Raw genomic sequence first — 20,516 nt, 5'->3', positions numbered from 1 at the left:
GGCTACTCTTGGTTGCGGTGCGTGGGCTTCTCTTTGCGGTGGTTTCTCTTGTTGCAGAGCACGGGCTCTAGGCACGCAGGCTTCAGTAGTTGTGGCTCACGGTCTCTAGAGTGCAGGCTCAGTAGTTGTGGTGCACGGGCTTAGTTGCTCCGCGGCATGTGGGATCTTCCCGGACCAGGGCTCGAACCCATGTCCCCTGCATTGGCGGGCGGATTCTTAACCACTGCGCCACCAGGGAAGCCCCAAGCCAACATTTCTTATCCACCATTCCTCACTGCTGTTTGCAAATGAATGAGAAACAGAGAAATTCCAAAAGAAAGCCAGAAGAAAAATGTTGGATGAGTGAATGTGAGCAAAGTTAGTTAGCAAAGTTAGTTGTGCAGAGATGGCACTTTGCCATGGCTGTTGAATTTGTAAACGTTAACATGACAAGGTGGAGCCCAGGGTACCTTGAGCATCAGCTAATCTGACCTATTGTATACTGTGCCCTGGATCAATCTCTGATGTTTCTAGTTGGATAATCAGCTTCTGACTGACCAACTTAAGGTATTGGTTTCCGTTAGATCACCTGCCGTGTGCTATTTACCTGTCTGTTCTCTGGTATTCTTAGAAGTTGATTGACATTCACCTGAATGATAATATCATTAATGTCCAGAGAGTGTTAAAAATCACATGTAATTTACTAGCTCACACTTCCATCCTGAAGTCGAATGGTAGTCATTAGGTTTTCATGTTTTCACATGGATTCTTTTTTTTTTTTTTTTTTAATCTGTTTCCATTTATTTATTTATTTATATTATTTTTGGCTGCATTGAGTCTTCGTTGCTGCACACTGGCTTTCTCTAGTTGCGGCGAGCGGCGGGGGCTACTCTTTGTTGCAGTGCACGGGCTTCTCATTGCGGTGGCTTCTCTTGTTGCAGAGCACGGGCTCTAGGCGCATGGGCTTCAGTAGTTGTGTGGATTCAGTAGTTGTGGCCCACGGGCTCTAGAGCGCAGGCTCAGTAGTTGTGGCGCACGGCTTAGCTCCACGGCATGTGGGATCTTCTCGGACCAGGGGTCGAACCCGTGTCCCCTGCAGTAGCAGGCGGATTCTTAACCACTGCGCCACCAGGGAAGTTCTCACATGGATTCTTAATGGATTCTAGTGGTATTTATATGAATTAGATAATAAAGGACAATGTAATATATTTACTCACATATTGTTTTCTAGTCAGAGATAAAGGAAATTTTAATAGTGCCACACCAAAAAAAGAAGGAAGAAGAAAATCTAGTTTTAATTGTATCTAATAGTTTACTTCTTAAATATAAAAAATTTTAATGTGAATTTTAACCTTTGTTGTGGAATATAACATATGTAGATGGCATAGAACAAAATGATATATAACTTATGAATGGTTTAAGGTGAATGCCTTTATAACCAGCACCCTGGTTAAGAAATAAAGTTTTATCAGTTGCTTGCCCTCTTAAAAGTAATCACCATCTTGACTTGAATGGTATCACTGCCTTGCTTTTCTTTATAGTTATATCACCCAAATGGTTATCCTTAAATATTATGGTTTAGTATTTGTCTTTTTTTACTTACTGTCTCTTAAGCATTTTTAAAGCTCCAAGTTGCCCCTCCATCTCTCTTTTTCTCCTCGCACTTTAAAGGAAATGGGTTTTGTTGATCTGTAGAGTTTGCTACAGTCTTGAATTTTGCTGATTCCATCTCCATGGTGCCCATATGTTCTTTTTTCTTTTGTATTTACAGTAAATTGGTAGCTGGGTCTAGAAGCTTGGCTGTATTTGGATTTTGTTCTCTGGCAAGCTCACTTCATAGGTGGCACTGTGTTCTATCCGCAGGCGCATAAGTCTGCTTGTTGCCATTTGTGCTGTAGCAGCCATCGATGCTCAATGCCTAGATCCGTTAATTTAACAAAGGTTCCAAGATGGTGATATTTTAATTTTGTCATTCCTTCTTCTGTATTTACTAGTTAGAATATTTCTGTAAAGAGAAACTTCTCTGGGAGATGGGGCATGGCCAGAAAGGGGGCTGCCTCATTCTCTGTCACTCAGCGCATGATTGCAGGGAGGCTGGTGCCAAACCATTCATAGATGACCTGCTTGTTGGTCAGGGTTTCATACAGAGCAGAGCAGCTTCGTTGCTGAGATCTGTTGGAAGTCAGCCTTCAACCCACACGCACAAAAAGAAACTTCCTCTCAGCTCTTTTGCTTACCCCGTGGTACGGTTTGTATGAAGGTAACCGTTCAAAGTGAGAAGTTGGTTTCCTGTCATCTTCTAAAGTGACCAATTACTATCTCTTTAATATTATTTTGAATGCATAGATTTTTTAAAAAATTTATTTATTTGGTTGTGTCGGGTCTTAGTTGCAGCAGGCAGGCTCCTTAGTTGCAGCTCACAGGCTCCTTAGTTGAGGCTCGAGGGCTCCTGTGGCTCGCCGGCTCCTTAGTTGCGGCACGTGGGCTCCATAGTTGTGGTATGCGGGCTCCTTAATTGCAGCTTGTGGGCTCCTTAGTTACGGCTCGCTGGCTTCCTTAGTTTTGTGGCATGAGAACTCTTAGTTGCAGCATGCATGTGGGATCTAGTTCCTGGACCAGGGATCGAACCCGGGCCCCCTGCATTGGGAGCACAAAGTCTTAACCACTGCGCCACCAGGGAAGTCCCTGCAGAGATTTAAATATATTTAATGTGTTTCAAAACATTGCAGTTATCCTTTTTGATACTACTCACATTGTCCCACCTTTGAGGAAAGAGAACCTCTCCAAGTTGACTCCTGAGCCTAGTAGTCTTTGACAGCTTCCAAGCCACCTCCCACAGGAGATGTTCTAGGCTCATCTTGTACATTTCCTGCCCCAGATCCGGAGTCAGCCATTTCTCTAAGAAACCTTGATTTCTTTTTGTGAGAAATGAAATTTTAATCTGGGTGCTAGGAATGCTGTTTGCTACTGACTGGTTAGTTATTCTTTTTAGGCCTTTTTAGTGGATAGAGCTAGGAAATATAAATTACCTTTGGGAGATTTCCTAAGAATCCGCCTGCCAATGCAGGGGACACAGGTTCAAGCCCTGGTCTGGGAAGATCCCACATGCCGCGGAGCAGCTAAGCCTGTGCGCCACAACTACTGAGCCTGCGCTCTAGAGCCCGCGAGCCACGGCTACTGAAGCCCGCGCAACTAGAGCCCGTGCTCCGCAACAAGAGAAACCACCGCAGTGAGAAGCCCACGCACTGCAACAAAGAGTAGCCCCTGCTCACCGCAACTAGAGAAAGCCCGCGCACAGCAACAAAGACCCAGTGCAGCCAAAAATAAATAAATAAATAAATTTGTTTTTAAAAATTACCTTGTGATTTGTATACTATATTGATAAATTGGAATTGTAAGTATAATTATAAATATATTGGAATTATAATTCCAATTAAAATTCAGGTCTAAGGGGTTTTTACTTAACCTCTTCTATCTAACATTTGTTTTTCTTTCTTCTACAACAAGAATTCTGGTTCTCCAGGACACCAGGAATAACAAAACTAGAATATTACTTTAGTAACTCATTTGCTTTCTCCCACATACCACACACAGTATCAATCCTATACCAATAATATGTTCTCTCTTCATGTTTTAAAATAGTTACATTCTGTGTTGTCAGAGCATATAACCATTACATGTTATGGTCTTGTTTTTACGTTCATTTTGTGTTACAATTAATAACTTAATTCTGTAATAAATATATATTTAATGCTCACCACCAGTCCTTGTATCAGTGCCCCTTTATTAGTCAGTTTGGTTGTCTGAAGTTCCTTTTATAGTAGATTTCCCAGAAAACACTTGTGGAAAGGATTTCTGCGTTCTTGCGTCGTGGCCTTTATATGTCAATGTTAATTTGGTTTAGTTTGGGTATAAAATCATTGGCTCACATTTTCCTATTTTGTGTATCTTAAATGCGTAATTCATTTTCTTAGAATTTGAAGACAATCTTTCCATATAAGTTACTTGGTTTCTTTTCCTTGATGCTCATAAACTATTTTCCTTTTTCTTTAGAGTCCAGAAATTTTACCAGAATATGTCTTGGTGTTCGTTCGTCCTTCTAGACAATTTTCTCAGATGATGTGCCCTTCCAAATCTTTTTTATTTTCAGAGTGTTTTCTTGAATTGGTTTTTAGTATTCATTCTGTTCCCTTGCTTTTGTTTCCTGGTATGCGCATGTTGGATTTTCCTTGTCTGACTTCTTTAACCCTCACGTTTTCTCAAGTCCTTTTTATCACTTTCTTCATTTCTTTATGATTTCAAAAGTTTTTCTCCTCTTTCACCTTTATGCTGTTTTTAGTATTTGTTTTTAAAATTATTTTTCATTTATATCTAATTCCTTTTATATTCCAGACCTCATTTCTGAATTTTTCTAATTATATTAAAGTTTTTTCATATCTTTTATTATTAATGCCTTTCTTTATCTTTTATGAAATGATAGGTTATAGTTTTCATTTGTTTTGTGGATATGTCTTTCTTGTGTGCTTTTGTTATGCATAGGAATGTGATTTTGCTCCTTTTTCTTTTAATAATTTATCTTTAAAATTTATTTATTTAATTAATTTATTTATTTTTGGCTGCATAGGGTCTTCGTTGCTGTGTGTGGGCTTTCTCTAGTTGTGGAGAGTGGAGGCTACTCTTCATTGTGGTGCGTGGGCTTCTCATTGCCGTGGCTTCTCTTGTTGCGGAGCACGGGCTCTAGGCACGCAGGCTTCAGTAATTGCGGCGCGTGGGCCCAGTAGTTGTGGCTCGTGGGCTCTAGAGCACAGGCTCAGTAGTTGTGGCGCACGGGCTTAGTTGCTCCTCAGCATGCGGGATCTTCCCGGACTAGGGCTCGGACCCGTGTCCCCTGCATCGGCAGGTGGATTCTTAACCACTGCACCACCACGGAAGCCCTCTTTGAATAATTTTTGTGTGGTATTTGATGATGATATTTTTCTGTTCATTTTACATGGAATTAGTTTTCCTGGAGGAGTCTAGTTCAGGAATCCTGACTCTAGAGCTCCCTCTTCTGTTGTTTTTGTGAAGTGCTAAAAAATATGGCAGCTTATTTAATTCTCCTCCCTTGCTTTTATCTGGGTCTTTTCTCTTTTTTTCTTTTCTTTTCTCTTGTTCCCAGCCCCATCTTCCCCTCTGCTCCTCTCACCTCTTTTTTTTTGTTGTTGTTTTAATAAATTCATTTACGTATTTATTTATTTATTATTTTTGGCTGCGTTGGGTCTTTGTTGCTGCGTGCAGGTTTTCTCTAGTTGCGGTGAGCGGGGGCTTCTCATTGTGGTGGCTTCTCTTGTTGCGGAGCACGGGCTCTAGGCACGCAGGCTTCAGTAGTTGTGGCTCGTGGGCTCTAGAGGGCAGCCTCAGTAGTTGTGGTGCACGGGGTTAGTTGCTCCGCTGCATGTGAGATCTTCCCAGACCAGGACTCGAACCCGTGTCCCCTGCATTGGCAGGTGGATTCTTAACCACTGCGCCACCAGGGAAGCCCCATAATGTATATGTTTAATACTGTAAATTTCCTTCTAAGTTTTGCTTTACTGCATCCTACAAATTTTATTACCTTTCTGTTATTGACTTCTACCTTAGTTGTATTAATGTTGGGGAACTTGGTCTTTATGAAATAGTCTTTGACGTTTTCAAGACTTACCTTATGGCCCATTGTGGGATGTTTAATATCTCAACTGTTATTTGATTTACCATTTGACAAGAAGTATTAAATCTTTGGGTCTTGTTTCTTTTTTTATTTCAGGTCTTGGTATGGTGACTCCTGTGAATGACCTTAGAGGATCTGATTCTATTGCCTATGACAAAGGGGAGAAGTTATTGCGGTGTAAACTGGCAGCGTTTTACCGACTAGCAGATCTCTTTGGATGGTCTCAGCTTATCTACAATCACATCACAGTGAGTATTAAATGGGGTAGTAACTGAATGATAAGTGGAATAGTATGTGTCTGGCACCACCTGTTTTCATTTAGGGGAAGAGGGAATCTGGCTGAGCTGAAGTAAATCTTGGAACACCTTCCTTCTGATTGCTGACTGCAGAGTATAATAATCTGAGAATTAGCCAGTTTGAATTAAAAATTATGAGAACCAGTAGTTCTTTAAAACTTCTTGCTTGCTTGCTAACCTAATAAATGAGTGTTTACCAAATTATAGGTGGTTCCTAAAGTTCTCTTTATGCCTAAAAAATCAAGAATGAAGATGTTTTCTTTCCTGCTTTGACCAAAGCCTTCTATCTCTCATACTTATTTCTTCAGATATTCCAGTTTTAGCCATTTTTCAACATTATCAGGACCTCTAGTTTCTTCAATTCATTATTTTTTTGTTTTTTAATAAATTTATTTATTTTTTGGCTGCATTGGGTCTTCGTTGCTGTGCTCAGGGTTTCTCTAGTTGCGGTGAGCAGGGGCTACTCTTGGTTGCAGTGTGCATGCTTCTCATTGTGGTGGCTTCTCGTTGAGGAGCACAGGCTCTAGGGTGCGCGGGCTTCAGTAGTTGTGGCGCACAGGCTCAATAGTTTTGGCTCACGGGCTCTAGAGTGCAGGCTCAGTAGTTGTGACGCACGGGCTTAGTTGCTCCTCGGCATGTGGGATCTTCCCGGACCAGGGCTCAAACCCGTGTCCCGTGCATTGGCAGGAGGATTCTTAACCACTGCGCCGCCAGGGAAGCCTCTTATTGGATATTTTAAATTATTAATATAGTGTCTGCTTATTGTGGCAAGCGTCCCTTACACAGACGTTGAAAGAAGAAATCATAATCCTGTGAATACTCTTATCCCCCTTGAGATAACCAGCATTAACAGACGTTTAAATTGTTTTACCCTTTTCTCCATACTCAACACACTCAGTACACACAATACTTAATACACATGTGTAGGTGTTTTTTACTTTTGGACTCATAACCAGCAGTGCTTAGTTCAGCTCCATTCTTTTTTTTTTTTTTTTTAAGTATTTATTTATTTGTTTTGGCTGTGAAAGGATCTTAGTTGCTGGATGTGGGCTTCTTAGTTGCGACAGGCGGACTCTTAGTTGTGGCATGCAGACTCTTAGTTGTGGCATGCATGCAGGATCTAGTTCCCTGACCAGGGATTGAACACGGGCCCCCTGCATTGGGCGCACTGAGTCTTACCCAGTGGACCACCAGGGAGGTTCCCAGCTCCATTCTTGACTCCAAGGAATGCTCTCTGATGGTAGTCGGAAGCCCACCTTTGTGACCAGTGCACTGTGCTTCTGGGATGTGGTAGGGATCTTTGCCAGATATACCGAGTTACCCTCCCCTCTGTTCTCCACATTGCCGCTAAAGTGAACCTTTCAAAACGCAGACCTGACCCTGTTGTACCCATGCTGTCATGCTTGTGGAATGTTACTTCCACCCCAGCACGCCTGCTTTATTTCCCCCACAGCAGTTACCATCATCCATACTGTACGTTTTTGCTCGTCGTCCACATCAGCTCCATGAAGGGAGCCTCCAGCCGTGTCCTGGGAAGAGTTCCTGTGCTGGGCACAGAGGAGGCACACACTGAACTCTTGGCTGAATGATGGAGTGAAGCCTCCAGTTGAACTGAAATTCTGCCTTAGTAAAATTATCAAACGGGACTCCATGGTGCCTTTTGATATTTGGTCAGTGGATCCAGTTAACCTCCCACAAGTGCTGGCTCTCTTCCTTGTGCCTGCGTGGAAATTGCTGGCCTCTGTGGCTAATTATACTTGACAGAAGGTCTGTGTAGAGATTTAATGCTAAATGGTTGCCTAAAAATTAGTTCCTTGAAAATGTTACATCGCTAAGAGGAAATGTAATCCTTGGCTTAATGCCAGCCTTACATTCTCTGGGGGTTTTAAAAGCTGTTTACTACTAGTCCTATTATGAATGCTATTTAAATAAGTTTGAATTGCTTCAATTGCTCATTTTTTCCCCTTTAATTATTTAGGACTTGGCAAAATTAAAACATTAGTTAGGTGTTTGCTTTTCTGTAAGTGGTCTGTTTGGGACTTAACGCTGAGTAAAAAAGAAATTCAAGTTACAAAACATATTTCTTATATCTTGTGAACTAGAGAATCTTTGAGGAAGAAAGTTTTTGTTTTTGTTTTTTTAAGTATTTATAGCATCCAGCTTTTGGTTTCACAGTCTGGGCGTTATCATATATAGATTTAACAGAAAAGAAATATTAACAGGATCAGCGCAGCCAAAAAGTGCTAACAGGTCATCGTGCCCTTTCTTTGAAGGAGGGCAATAGGGATTTTCTGCTAAAGGGATTTAGAAGTGCTAACAGGTGTTAGAGGATTGGAGATGATTGTCTGAATTACATCTCTGTCTTAAGATTGCATTGGATTTAGAGAAGCTTTTGAGCGGGGGTGTCAAAAGACAGGATAGCCCAGTTGGCACATGAGCTGGGCTTCCTCTCTTGGCGGCACTTAGCCAATGGCAGGGTCTTTCCGTCCCTAAATGCCTCTTGGTGTCAGTGGAGTGCTAGGTTCACCTCCATTCTGGATTCCACGGAATGCTAACCCTCCGAGGTGGTGGGCTCCAGAGGTGGCGGCGGGTCCACAGTGACTGTGTTCTGAGGACATGATAGGGATCTCTGCCAGAGATAGTGAGTCGGGTGTATTTGGTTTTCGGGGAATGACGTTAGCGCTCATTCCTTGTGCACAGAGAAGGGGCATTAGATGTGGGAAGACTCGCAGTTAGACCAGTGCTAGGCCATCAGGGACTAGAAAACTTACTTTGAAATGTCCTCTCTTTTTTTCAGTCTACATCAGTACTTAGCACTTTCTCCTTTTAGTTTCAGATTCTGAAAATTGTATATTTTAAGCTTTTTCCATAATAATATGTAGATGTGTTAAGCTCACTCTTGGAAATATATGTTAAGGAAAGAAGTCAAAGAAGAAAACATGATGTATAAATATATTTATTATAGCATTATCTATAATAATAAAAAAATTTGAGTCAATATCCATCAGTAGGTGGGAAATGGCTCAGTTATTCAACATCAGCTTGAGGGAATGTTACATACTGTGAAAAATAATTGATAAAGACCATGTGAAACCATGGAAAATAATTATTATAAAAGAGAAAATAGGGCTTCCCTGGTGGCACAGTGGTTGAGAATCTGCCTGCCAATGCAGGGGACACGGGTTCGAGCCCTGGTCTGGGAAGATCCCACATGCCGCGGAGCAGCTAGGCCCGTGAGCCACAATTGCTGAGCCTGCGCGTCTGGAGCCTGTGCTCCGCAACAAGAGAGGCCGCGATAGTGAGAGGCCCGCGCACCGCGATGAAGAGTGGCCCCCACTTGCCACAACTAGAGAAAGCCCTCTCACAGAAACGAAGACCCAACACAGCCATAAATAAATAAATAAATAAATAAATAAATAAAAATTAAAAAAAACAGAGAAAATATAAAATGTATACTGTTTATATGAATTATGTGTATATATATAGACAAAGAAAAAAGTGAGTAAAACTGGCTATGTAGTATTTTTTTAATGTGGGACCTGATAGCATGAGTGTGCTTCTAAAATTTATGTGGTGGAGGAAAAAAGGCCTAGAATAGATAACTCCTGAAGAACTAGGTAAGGAGATATTTTTTCCTATCAAGTGTCAAACTTATAAAGTGATGGTAACTAAAATAGTGTGCTTTGGGGAAAGGCAGAAACAGATAAACCAGTGGGACAGAGCTCAGAACTGGATCTTTATGTACTGAAATCAGATATACAGGGACTTCCCTGGTGGTCCAGTGGTTAAGACTCCACGGTCCCAGTTCAGGGGGCCTGAGTTCAATCTCTGGTCAGGGAACTAGATCCCGCATGCTACAGTGAAGATCCTGCATGCCTCAACTAAGACCCGGTGCACCCAAATAAATAAATAAATATTAAAAAAAAAATCAGATATACAAAAGAGTCTGCATTGCAGATCATCAAGGGAAGAATGATGGACCAGGCTATAATTGGTGCTGGCACAATTAGATTGAAAAATTAGAATTGGAAAATTGTATTGGATTCTTACCTTATACTGTATAGAGTCACAAAGCAATTCCAATGAATTAAGCATTAAATGTGAAAGATAATACTTAAAAAATTTTAGGATCAGTATAAGTGAAAATCATTTTACCTTTAACCTCTGACTTAAGGAAAGTTGTCTTAAGACACAAAAGCACTTATCATAAAAGAAAAGATGAATAAATCATTTGACTACATTAAAATAAACAAATTTCTCATCATTAAAAGACACCATAAAGAGAGTGAAACTAAAAGCTTACAACCTAGAAGATTTTGCCTCACGGTTAGCCAACAAGAAATTAGTATCCAGAATAGATAAAGAACTATGAATAAGCAAACCAGTATAAAATGGACGAAAGACAAGTCAATTTACAGGAATTTCACAGAAGGGGAAATAAGACTGGCTTATAAAAATATGAAATGTTGCTCAACTCAGTTGTAACTGGGAAATTATAAAGTCACAGTGGAATACCATTGCATGGACATCAGATTTTAATTTTTAGGAAAGATGGTTATAGAAGCACGGAACTATCATATACTACTAGGAGGAGTGTACATTTAATTAGGCCCTTTGGAAAATAATTTGGCTTCATCTACTACTTTGTTACCCTGGAGAGACTTGTACCATGTACACTAGGAGACATGTATAAGAATGTTCATAGCATTGTTTTTAATGGCAAAATGAAAACCACGTCCATTGACAGAAGATGGATACATAAATTGTATATTCATCCAATAGACACTATACAGCAATGGGGATGAATAAATTATTGCCATGTTGTATATCATCTGGAGGAATCTCAGAAATAGTGTTGAGGAAAAAAAGTCACCGAAAAATACAGTATGGTTGCAATTACATGAAGTTCACAAACAGATAAAAATTAAGCAATACATTGCTTAGGGATGAATATATATAAAGTAAAACTGTAAGGAAAAGAAACAAAATGCTTAACATGTAACTCAGGATAGTGATTACTTATGGGATATGGGGGGAAAGAAACAGCTTCAGAAATACTAGATTTATTTTGTTTCTGAAGCTGGTTGAAAGGTACATGGGCGTTTGATTTATTATACTTAAATTGTACATATACCTGCTAAATACTTTTTTACAGGTATGTTTCAAAATAAAAACTTTTAAAATAAGCAAAAATATCTGACATGGGACTTCCGTTGTGGCACAGTGGTTAAGAATCTGCCTGCCAGTTCAGGGAACACGGGTTCCATCCCTGGTCTGGGAAGATCCCACATGCCACAGAGCAACTAAGCCCACGCGCCACAACTACTGCGCCTGCGCTCTAAGAGCCTGTGAGCCACAACTATTGAGCCCGCGTGCCACAACTACTGAGCCTGCACTCTAAGAGCCTATGCGCCGCAACTACTGAGGCCCATGCACTCTAGGACCCTTGTGCCGCAACTGCTGAGCCTGTGTGCTGCAGCAGCTGAAATCCGCGCACCTAGAGCCCATGCTCCGCAAAAAGAGAAGCCACCGCAATGAGAAGCTTGCGCACCACAACAAAGAGTAACTCCCACTCGCCGCAACTAGAGAAAGCCCATGCGCTGCAACGAAGACCCAATGCAGCCAAAAAAAATAATAAATAAAATTAAAAATATCTGACATTTAATTTTTCCCTGTTTGCAACCTTATTTTTCTTCATCCCAGCCAATAAATACACAGAGTAATTCCTTGTTTAAGTTTTGTTTTGACCCAGTTTGGGAATTGGGGAATTTGCATAGTTTTGATTAAGATAGTTAAAAAGATCAGCATCCTTTATAAAATAAAAGAACTGATTTTAGGGTTAAAAAACCTGGCTAACTTACAATTAATGGGAAAATATTTGGGGGAAAGGCCCAAATACTTCTGGCCCCTCGGTAGTGAAAGTGCGGAGTCCTAAACACTGGACTGCCAGGGAGTTCCCAGCATTTTCGAAACAACTGAAAAGGAGTAGAGGCCTAGTAGCAGAGGTTTATAGAGAATGGATATTGTAGAGATGGCTTTCCTACTACCACTAATACTATTGCAGTAGTGTAATAGTTAAGAGATGCCATTTATTGAAAGCTTTATTGTGAGTACAAGCCCCTTTCATCCCCACTTCATGGGTGAGGAGACCAGGAGACCAGGGTCCCCAGAGCAGCATAGACAGTTCTAGGTTTTAACTCAGGTCTTATATGACTGTGGGTCCGCATTCTAGTGTGCTGAGGAAATCCAGTGAGTTTCGTGTGAAGGTGACATGGAGCAGATGGGATAGTTTCAGACGCCCCAGGACTAAACTACAGTTTAGGGCGGAGGTGTGTTGCACACCACAGACAGATTTCTGCTCAGTGTGAGAGAGAGTGTTTAGTGATTAGGCCTCTCCAGCTTCTGTTTGTTCACTGCCGTACCCTAGCATCCAGGTGCAGAAGGCCTCCGGGACTATTTGCTGAATGAAGGAACGAGGCTGGCCATGTGAGGGCATCACTGCACTGTCCAAGCAGACACTCCTCCGCCCCGTGTGTGTTTCTTTTGGGCCACTACGGAAGTCACTGTGCTGGTTAGGAAGTTGGACTAAACACCATAAGGCCTTTTCCACAAACACTGAATTCCACCTACCCGACCCTAGTTAGAATTCTTAGCCCAGTAGTAAATGTATTCCATCCTAATAGCTTTGGGAAGTCTTTTGAGTCTGTCCCAAAATCATTATATTGATAAAAATTAGACTAAATTTTTGTGAGGGTAGAACTCTTCCCCGCCCCCCCCCCCCCCACTACATGACTAGCATCTAGCACATATCCATCGTATGCGACAAATCTGTATTGTTGAAAGAAAACTATATTGTGGAAGGAAGAAAGATACCAGGGGAGTGAGGATGTGATGTGTAGAGACTTTTGGTCAGGCAGAAAGGAAGAATGCTCTCTTATTTGTGATTTTTATGATTGTTCACTATCATATAGGTTTTGAGTACTTAAAAAAAAAAACCGTTTTGACTTTTAAAAAATAAGGTTTGGTTTTCATTATTACACCCTTGAGGAGTGTCACCTTTTTGCACATGATACTGGCTTGGTAGCCACCAGAAGGTTTTTTCTTTATAAAGTTAATTATCATGAATGTGACCAAGATGCACTTCATGTACCCAGTAAGTTACTACAACATAATAACAGAAAGCTTTCAGTACCCCTTAGCTTTGTGATAGGCACTGTACTTAAGTGCGTCCCTATGTAGCTCAGTTAATGCTCACAAAAAACCCGTGAGTCTGTGGACTGAAAGAGATGCAAATAATCTCAGTAGGTTTTTTGAGCTAACTCAGTAATTCTCCCCACAGACCAGAGTGAGCTCCGAGCAGGAACACTTCCTCATTGTACCTTTTGGACTTCTCTACAGTGAAGTGACTGCGTCCAGTTTGGTAAGAATGTCCTTCTCTTCTTGGGCATCAAGTATATGTAGGTCATATTAGATAATTAAATACCGTCTAATCTCGTTAGACATGTAAAACCCAAGAAAGAGGAAAAACTCTTGTGTGATTAACTCAGGGAAAAACTTTTAAAATTAGTTATAAACACTTTAAACTTTGGTTTAAGTAATTTCTAGTTAGGATAACATGAAATCCTCGTGCTATTTAAGACTTTGCTTTCTTATTTCAGGTTAAAGTCAATCTACAAGGAGAGGCAGTGGACCGTGGAAGTACTAATCTAGGGGTAAATCAGGCTGGCTTCACGTTACATTCTGCCATTTACGCTGCACGCCCGGACGCGAAGTGTGTTGTGCATGTTCACACACCAGCAGGGGCCGCGGTGAGTGCGCTGCCCTGGTAGAGACTTCAAGTTTAAAGCCGTTCAGTGAGCGGCACTTCACATTTCCTCCAAATTGCCCTCTCTTGTTGCACCAAGTCAACAAACCTCATTTTGTTGGATTAGAAAAATCTTCTTTCCTCACTACATTTGACTTTCTTAAAAGAATATATTTTAAGGGGTCCATTTACTATCTGATTTTGAAAAACATGTAATAAGTCTGAAAATGTTGTAAGACTTAACGATTAGAAAATCAGTGTTGAAGAGGGGAGTGAGATTTCAGCGTATGGGAGACTGGGAAGTGCAGAATGACAGCAGTGACTTGAGACTCCTTGTTTGAGAAGAGAAGTGGGAAGAGGAGGGAGGGTGAGGTGGGGTGGTAGGTGGGGGACGCTGGGCTCAGGCAAGGGTTCGTGGGATGCAGGAGACTTGAACCTGCTTGACGGGCTGTGGGGAAGGCGCCAGGCACCTGTGATGGAGAGGTTGAGGCCGAGAGACACACCAGCCAGCCTCCCACAGATGATCCGCTTGGAGTTAGCGAAACCCAGGCTGGATCGTGACTGGGGAGAGTAATACCGGGGGAGGGAGTTCCCTGGTGGTCCAGTGGTTAAGGCTTGGCGCTTTCACTGCCCTGGCCCGGGTTCAGTCCCTGGTTGGGGAACTAAGATCCCCTCAAGCCGTGCGGCGCAGCCAAAAAAATAGAAAAAGAAGGGGGAAGAGGGCACAGACGGTGCAGACTATTAGGAGACTTGGCCGTTGAGCCCTGAGCTTGCCAGGAGCCTGCCCCATCCTGATCACCAAGCCTCGACCCTTCTGGTGCAAACTGGCCACCTGACAAAGCCTCAGACCCCTCAGTATGTATGAAAATGTACTTTCTGGTTGTTGTTACAGTCACGTGAAAGCGAAGCGCTCAAGAACTGTCTAGAATTGTCTTTTTTATCACCAGTTTTATACTTTAATGACTTCCTGGGCTTATTTGTTTGACAGATGGCCTCATTGATTAAGTAATACTGAATTTCACTCTATCTTGATGTTTTAATGTCATAGATCTTGGGTTGTTTGGATGAATGTTGGATCTGGTTTGTTTGTTTTACTTTGAAGATACGGTTCTTGATGTCAGCATCAGTTTTATTAGTTACATCATTCTCCAGATGATGTAATTTTTTCTTTAAAGAATGCATGCTCTTCCAACCCCAAAAAATCCATGCAAAAAAAAGAAAAATCCATGCATTTTAAAGAACCATTAGAGGTACCTTTGAGACTATGGTTATTACAAATAGCATGTAATTTGTTTTAAAAATTATCAAAGTAACTTTACTTTGTAAGGAAATATCTTCTTATAGAAAGGCTGATATTGTGAAAGGAATTAAATATGGTACTGCCTTTTTTTGTGGTATTGTCTTTTTAGATTAACTTTTCTGTAAGAAATTGTTACACTTACATATGTATTATTTAAATCTTTGGGGCCTGTTAGTCTAGGTAGAAGACCTGTAAAATTAGCATATTCTAAAGTCAGTTTGGGAAAGTTAAGGAAATTAAAGGGCTATATGGACACTTAGATTTTTCACTTAAATAAATGTAGAGAATTTATACAGTATAATTATCCTAAACCTTTATAAATCTCCTTTTATCTGACTTTCAGGTGTTCCTATCTCACCTACAACCTAAGATGAAAAGTACACAAAACCTTACAGCCCTTCAGAAACCCCTCTTTGCAATGTTGTGACTCATTCAGAGGAAGCCATTATCTCTCCTTGCCGTAGATCCAGGACTCATCTTATTAAATCTGAGCTCACTTGGTGTTTACAATCAGTGTGGGAGAAATCCAGAAAGATGTGGAATTTCTTTTGAGGCCTTCCTTGACAGTGGTAGCTTTGATTTTTAAAAATAGATTGGTGGTGAGCCCCAGAAGTAACGTTTATCTTCAATTCATGGGTTCATTTATTTCTGAAAGGAGAACAAAGTAAAATATGTTCCCCCCTTTATTTTTTTGAGGAAAGCATTTGCCATGTCGTCAGTGTGTAGCTTCTGATTTGTCTTCGTTGATGGTGTTGGTTGTTCTCTAGGTCTCTGCGATGAAATGTGGCCTCTTGCCAATCTCCCCAGAGGCACTGTCCCTTGGAGAAGTGGCTTATCATGATTATCATGGGATTCTGGTTGATGAGGAAGAAAAAGTTTTAATTCAGAAAAATTTGGGGCCTAAAAGCAAGGTCAGTAGGCATCTAATCTGGTATGTAAATTACAGAGGAAAGAAGAAACGCGTATCTGTCTTCTTGCCTAGGCCCATAGAGCTTTCCTGTCTCCTCCCTTTAGGTTCTTATTCTCCGGAATCACGGGCTTGTATCCGTTGGAGAGAGCGTTGAGGAGGCCTTCTATTACATCCATAACCTTGTGGTTGCATGTGAGATCCAGGTAGGTGGTGGCCGTTCCGTTTGGTCTGTAGCATACTTAGGTATTTGTGGGGTTCCCATAGATTTTTGATACTTGTTTTGCAGCAGTGAGTCTGTGAGCAATTTCTTTGCTAAAGATGAGCTCATGGATTTGGAAGATGACCAGGGAAAATGCCGTTTCACTGATTTAAGTCGGCAAATGATTATTGGGCTTTTCATTTCTAACTTTTTATTTTTCAAATGCATAAGTCACTACCACTGATGGAGTACTAGCATATGCCAGCCCTGCTGTCAGGTGCTTTATTTATGTTACTACATGTCATTTCATTTGAACTCCACGCACTCTTTTTGAAAAAGTAGGTGCAGGGCGTAGAGACGCGGCCCCAGTCTCATGGCAGTGGGCGCTGCTCGTGCTGAGTCTGCTCAGCCCCTGTGTGCGCTCCTCACTGTCGCTCTGACTTGTGTCTGTGTGGTAATGCAGCCCCCAGTCCCCTTCATGTGACCTTGGGAGGGCTTTGTCTTCCCATTTGTCCTTCAAGTCTGAGTACCCAATATTTTTTCATGCTAAAGAAAACCTTCTGAAAATAACCTTGTGATTTGTCTGTCACTATCCATCTCACATTTTTTATTCTTATAATGATTTGGTTTCTTTTGAAACCTACATTTCTGTTGAAGTGATCTCTCATAGGCATCTGACCCCCTTGATCAGTAAGGAACTCCAACTGTAGTGTTTGCTTGTTTTGGAAAAGGTTCGAACTCTGGCCAGTGCGGGAGGGCCAGACAATTTAGTCCTCCTGGATCCTGGGAAGTACAAGGCCAAATCCCGTTCCCCCGGGTCCCCGGCAGGGGAGGGCAGCGGATCGCCTCCCAAATGGCAGCTTGGTGAGCAGGAGTTTGAAGCGCTCATGCGGATGCTGGATAATCTGGTAAGAATGTTGCCACCACTTGATGTTACAGCGCTCGTCCCAACAGCACAAATGTTGGTGTTTTTATAGTGAGTGAAATAGTATTGTGAAATTGCTGTCTTCATGCAGTATCAGAATGCTTTCACCCTCAAAAGTCATGAAGAAGCACCAGGGCAATTTAACTTCTAAGCTAAACTACGATTGCATATACAGGTGAGGGTTTCTTGTCTCCTTTTGTTTTTTAAAGGTAATCTTGTTTGGACTGTGTGGGGTCAGGAGCACAGAGAATGGTCTGCTCTGCTGGATAAGTAACTCCTCGAGTAGCAGGGTCAGCCCGGTACCCGCCATCCCGCAAGCAAGCTGTCAAGGGGACTTTCTAGATCAGTCGGCCAAGTGTCTTGTTTTTGTTTTAACAGTAAATTCTAGCTATTCGGGGCCTGACTGATGCGTTCCACACACTTTGCTGCCGATTTATTGCACGGGAGACCGTCTGCTGCTTCCTGCGGGGATGTGGAGCCCAGCGTGGTACAGGAGCGTGGCTGAGGGGCTTTCAGCATAATAGGAATGTTCTAATAGTACATGGCAGGATGTAGTCTGTTAGGTGGCTGCAGTGAGGGATGTCATCCTTTTGCAAGGATCAGGGAGGAAATTTATGTAGAGGGTGGCACTTGAGAAGGACCTCAAAGAAGAGGTAGAAGCGTGGCAGGCTGAGTTGGGGGATGGAAAGCATCCGTAGCAGAGGTGAGGGCACGGCTGGAGACACGGCAGCAGGACAGGGTCGTGCCTTTCAGGTCCGTCTCTGATTTCGCCAAGTTCTTTAAATATTCACAACAAGGCACTTAGGGTCGAAGCAACCACATTAAAAGACAAATGGCTCTGTGATGGGTCCCTTTTCCTGCTGCAGTGTCATACCTCTTCGATAGGATTCAAGAGAATCTCCTACTGCCACATGATGTTAGGTGCTGGAGAAAAAAAGGACCTGTCGTGGGCATGTGGGACAGAGAAGCCACTGGAAGGGCATGTTGCCAGCTTCACATTAAGAAAGTTGCCATGGGGCTTCCCTGGTGGTGCAGTGGTTGAGAATCCGCCTGCCAACGCAGGGGACACGGGTTCGAGCCCTGGTCTGGGAGGATCCCACATGCCGCGGAGCAACTGGGCCCGTGAGCCACAACTACTGAGCCTGCGCGTCTGGAGCCTGGGCTCCGTGACAGTGAGAGGCCCGCGCACAGCGATGAAGAGTGGCCCCCGCTCGCCACAACTAGAGAAAGCCCTCGCACAGAAACAAAGACCCAACACAGCCATAAATAAATAAATAAATTTATATTTAAAAAAAAAAAAAAAAAAAAGAAAGTTGCCACAACTGGACCAGGTCACGGGTGGGATGGGCGGCTTCAGGAAGATCTTGGAAGAAAAAGAATCCGTGGATCTGATTCAGGGTGTGCTAATTGTCCTCAGAGGGTTCTCACTGAAATTCTTTGGACTTAGGAGAATGTTCATTGCTGGAAAGGGAGAGCTGGGAGTTAACTGCCTAGAAGTGATGGTCACAGGAGTAGGTTTGATCAGTGAGGGAGGGGTGAACCTCCCATAACTTCTGCATTCGTTTGCTCAGTAAGTGGGTTGCATTAACTGACCATCTAGTCTTGAGCCTGTAGCCATGACCAGGACACAGTTCCTGCCCTCAGGGAGTTCATGGCCTAGTCAGGGAAATGGACAAACAAGTCCCGGATGCAGCCCGGCATCTGTGACGTGCGCACTGAGGGAGCACGAAGGCAGCAGCTGCAGGGCGGAGGCGGGGCGCATGAGCCGGGACTGCTTCAGGGGAAGCAGCAAGAGGAAGAAAGCTCACTAAGACGCTGGAAGAAGCAGGCCAGGACAGTGCAGACTCAGGGAGGTCACACCCGGAGAAGGTTTGAGAGTGGGAGGTGGTCGCTCAGGCATCTGCATCCGGAGTCCGATACCCCGAGGGGCCCGGCAAGGCGAGGAACGCTGGGGCGACCCAGGCTTACTGGCCCTTCTTCTGTCCTCTTAGCAACTACTTTGACGTTCACTGCGCTTATACCTAAAAGTCAGGCGGGGAACGGGAGGGAGGAATAAAAATGAGGAACGCCAGCCTGCCACATCTTATGCACTCAGTACATTCTGGAAGGTGGAGAGAGAGAGGATTAAAATTAGTAACTCCAGTTTGATAGGGGAGGAAGATAAAGGATGAAAGATTAATAAGCGAGATTACAGCAAGGGTGTTTTATTCAGTGCCCTTAACGTGCACAGGTTATTTTTAATATTAGAAGGCCGTGTGGTTTGTAAGAAATAAAGTTGGACATCGATCACTGATCTTAGTCCGTGTTTTAATTTAACATTCTGATCACCTGTATATGTTTGCTAATAATTGAGTGGGGTAGAGAACAGCTGAAGATTCTCACACTGTAAGGAGTATCTCATACAATGTCCATAAACATTTCTGACACAGAAAGTCAGAAGAAATGCTAGTTTGTTGCCCAATCAAGATATCATTCCAGCTTCTCAAAGAAGGGATGACTCCATATTTTTAACTATAAGCCATATAGGAGGTCTGAGGACTGAGTATTGCCTCTGATTTTGGTTTGGCATTTAAAGGGGAAGAATAAAGAAAAAACCCATACCCCCTCAGAATAAAATGTTGTGATGTCCTGGATGGTTTATTCTGAAGTCATGAAGATTACTCAAGAGTCCTGGCTCTCTCAGCAAGAGGAAACTTGAATTAATAAGAACTGTATTTCTGAAGATAGTCTTTTTATAGCTGAGTAGTTATCTTTTATTATTCTTCAACAAAGCATATTCATAAATGGAAAAGTTGCCAGTGCAGACATTTACCTATCTTCCTGAGGGTAGTTACAAAACAAGAGTAAACAAAACAACAACCAACTGCATTCAGGGGTTATTACCACCCTTTTTTGAATGTATTAAGGGAATGATTGGTAATAAAGGTGTGGTGAGCCCCCGAAGAGGACAATCACCCAGAGGGGAGAGAGAATTCCTGAATTGAGAGGAACGTTTCTACAGTACCTTGGCAAGTAGAGTGCAGCCACTGACTCATCCTATGTGACTAGCCCTGTGTAATCCTTTCAAATCTTAATTCTCTTGTCGTTCATTGTGAAGGTGCCATAAATGACCTGGTCCAGGTATGCAACTGTGGGTCAGGAGTCCAGGCACAGCTGAGCTAGGTCCTTGGCTGAGGGTCTCACAAGGCTGCAGTCAGGGTGTTGGCCTGGGCTGGGTTCTCATCAGAAGGCTCTACTGGTGGAGGATCCAATTCCAAACTCCTCACATCATGGGCAGAATTCATGTTCTTACAGCTCAGGAGTCATGGCAGCTTCTTCAGAGCCAGTGGTGGACAGAGAGACTTTCTCAAGTCGGGCGCTACACTCTTATGTAACATACCCCATCACCTTTGCCCAGTTCTGCTGGTTTGAAGCAGG

At 42.6% G+C, this 20,516-nt stretch overlaps 1 protein-coding gene across 8 annotated transcripts in view; it reads left to right on the top strand.

Moving 5' to 3' along the window:
• ADD1 (adducin 1) overlaps positions 1–20,516 on the top strand; it is a 74,563-nt gene that overhangs the window by 37,424 nt on the left and 16,623 nt on the right. For all 8 annotated transcript variants that reach the window (XM_068543525.1, XM_068543530.1, XM_068543523.1 and 5 more), the window contains exons 4-9: positions 5,762–5,913; positions 13,301–13,381; positions 13,620–13,769; positions 15,833–15,976; positions 16,080–16,178; positions 16,906–17,082. In XM_068543525.1, the coding sequence (XP_068399626.1) occupies positions 5,762–5,913; positions 13,301–13,381; positions 13,620–13,769; positions 15,833–15,976; positions 16,080–16,178; positions 16,906–17,082 (803 nt within the window). The remainder of the gene's footprint in view (positions 1–5,761; positions 5,914–13,300; positions 13,382–13,619; positions 13,770–15,832; positions 15,977–16,079; positions 16,179–16,905; positions 17,083–20,516) is intronic.

The sequence above is a fragment of the Eschrichtius robustus genome, chromosome 4 (genome assembly GCF_028021215.1).
Source record: "Eschrichtius robustus isolate mEscRob2 chromosome 4, mEscRob2.pri, whole genome shotgun sequence".
Lineage (NCBI taxonomy): Eukaryota > Metazoa > Chordata > Mammalia > Artiodactyla > Eschrichtiidae > Eschrichtius > Eschrichtius robustus.
This window is presented reverse-complemented; position numbering and strand designations above follow the sequence as displayed.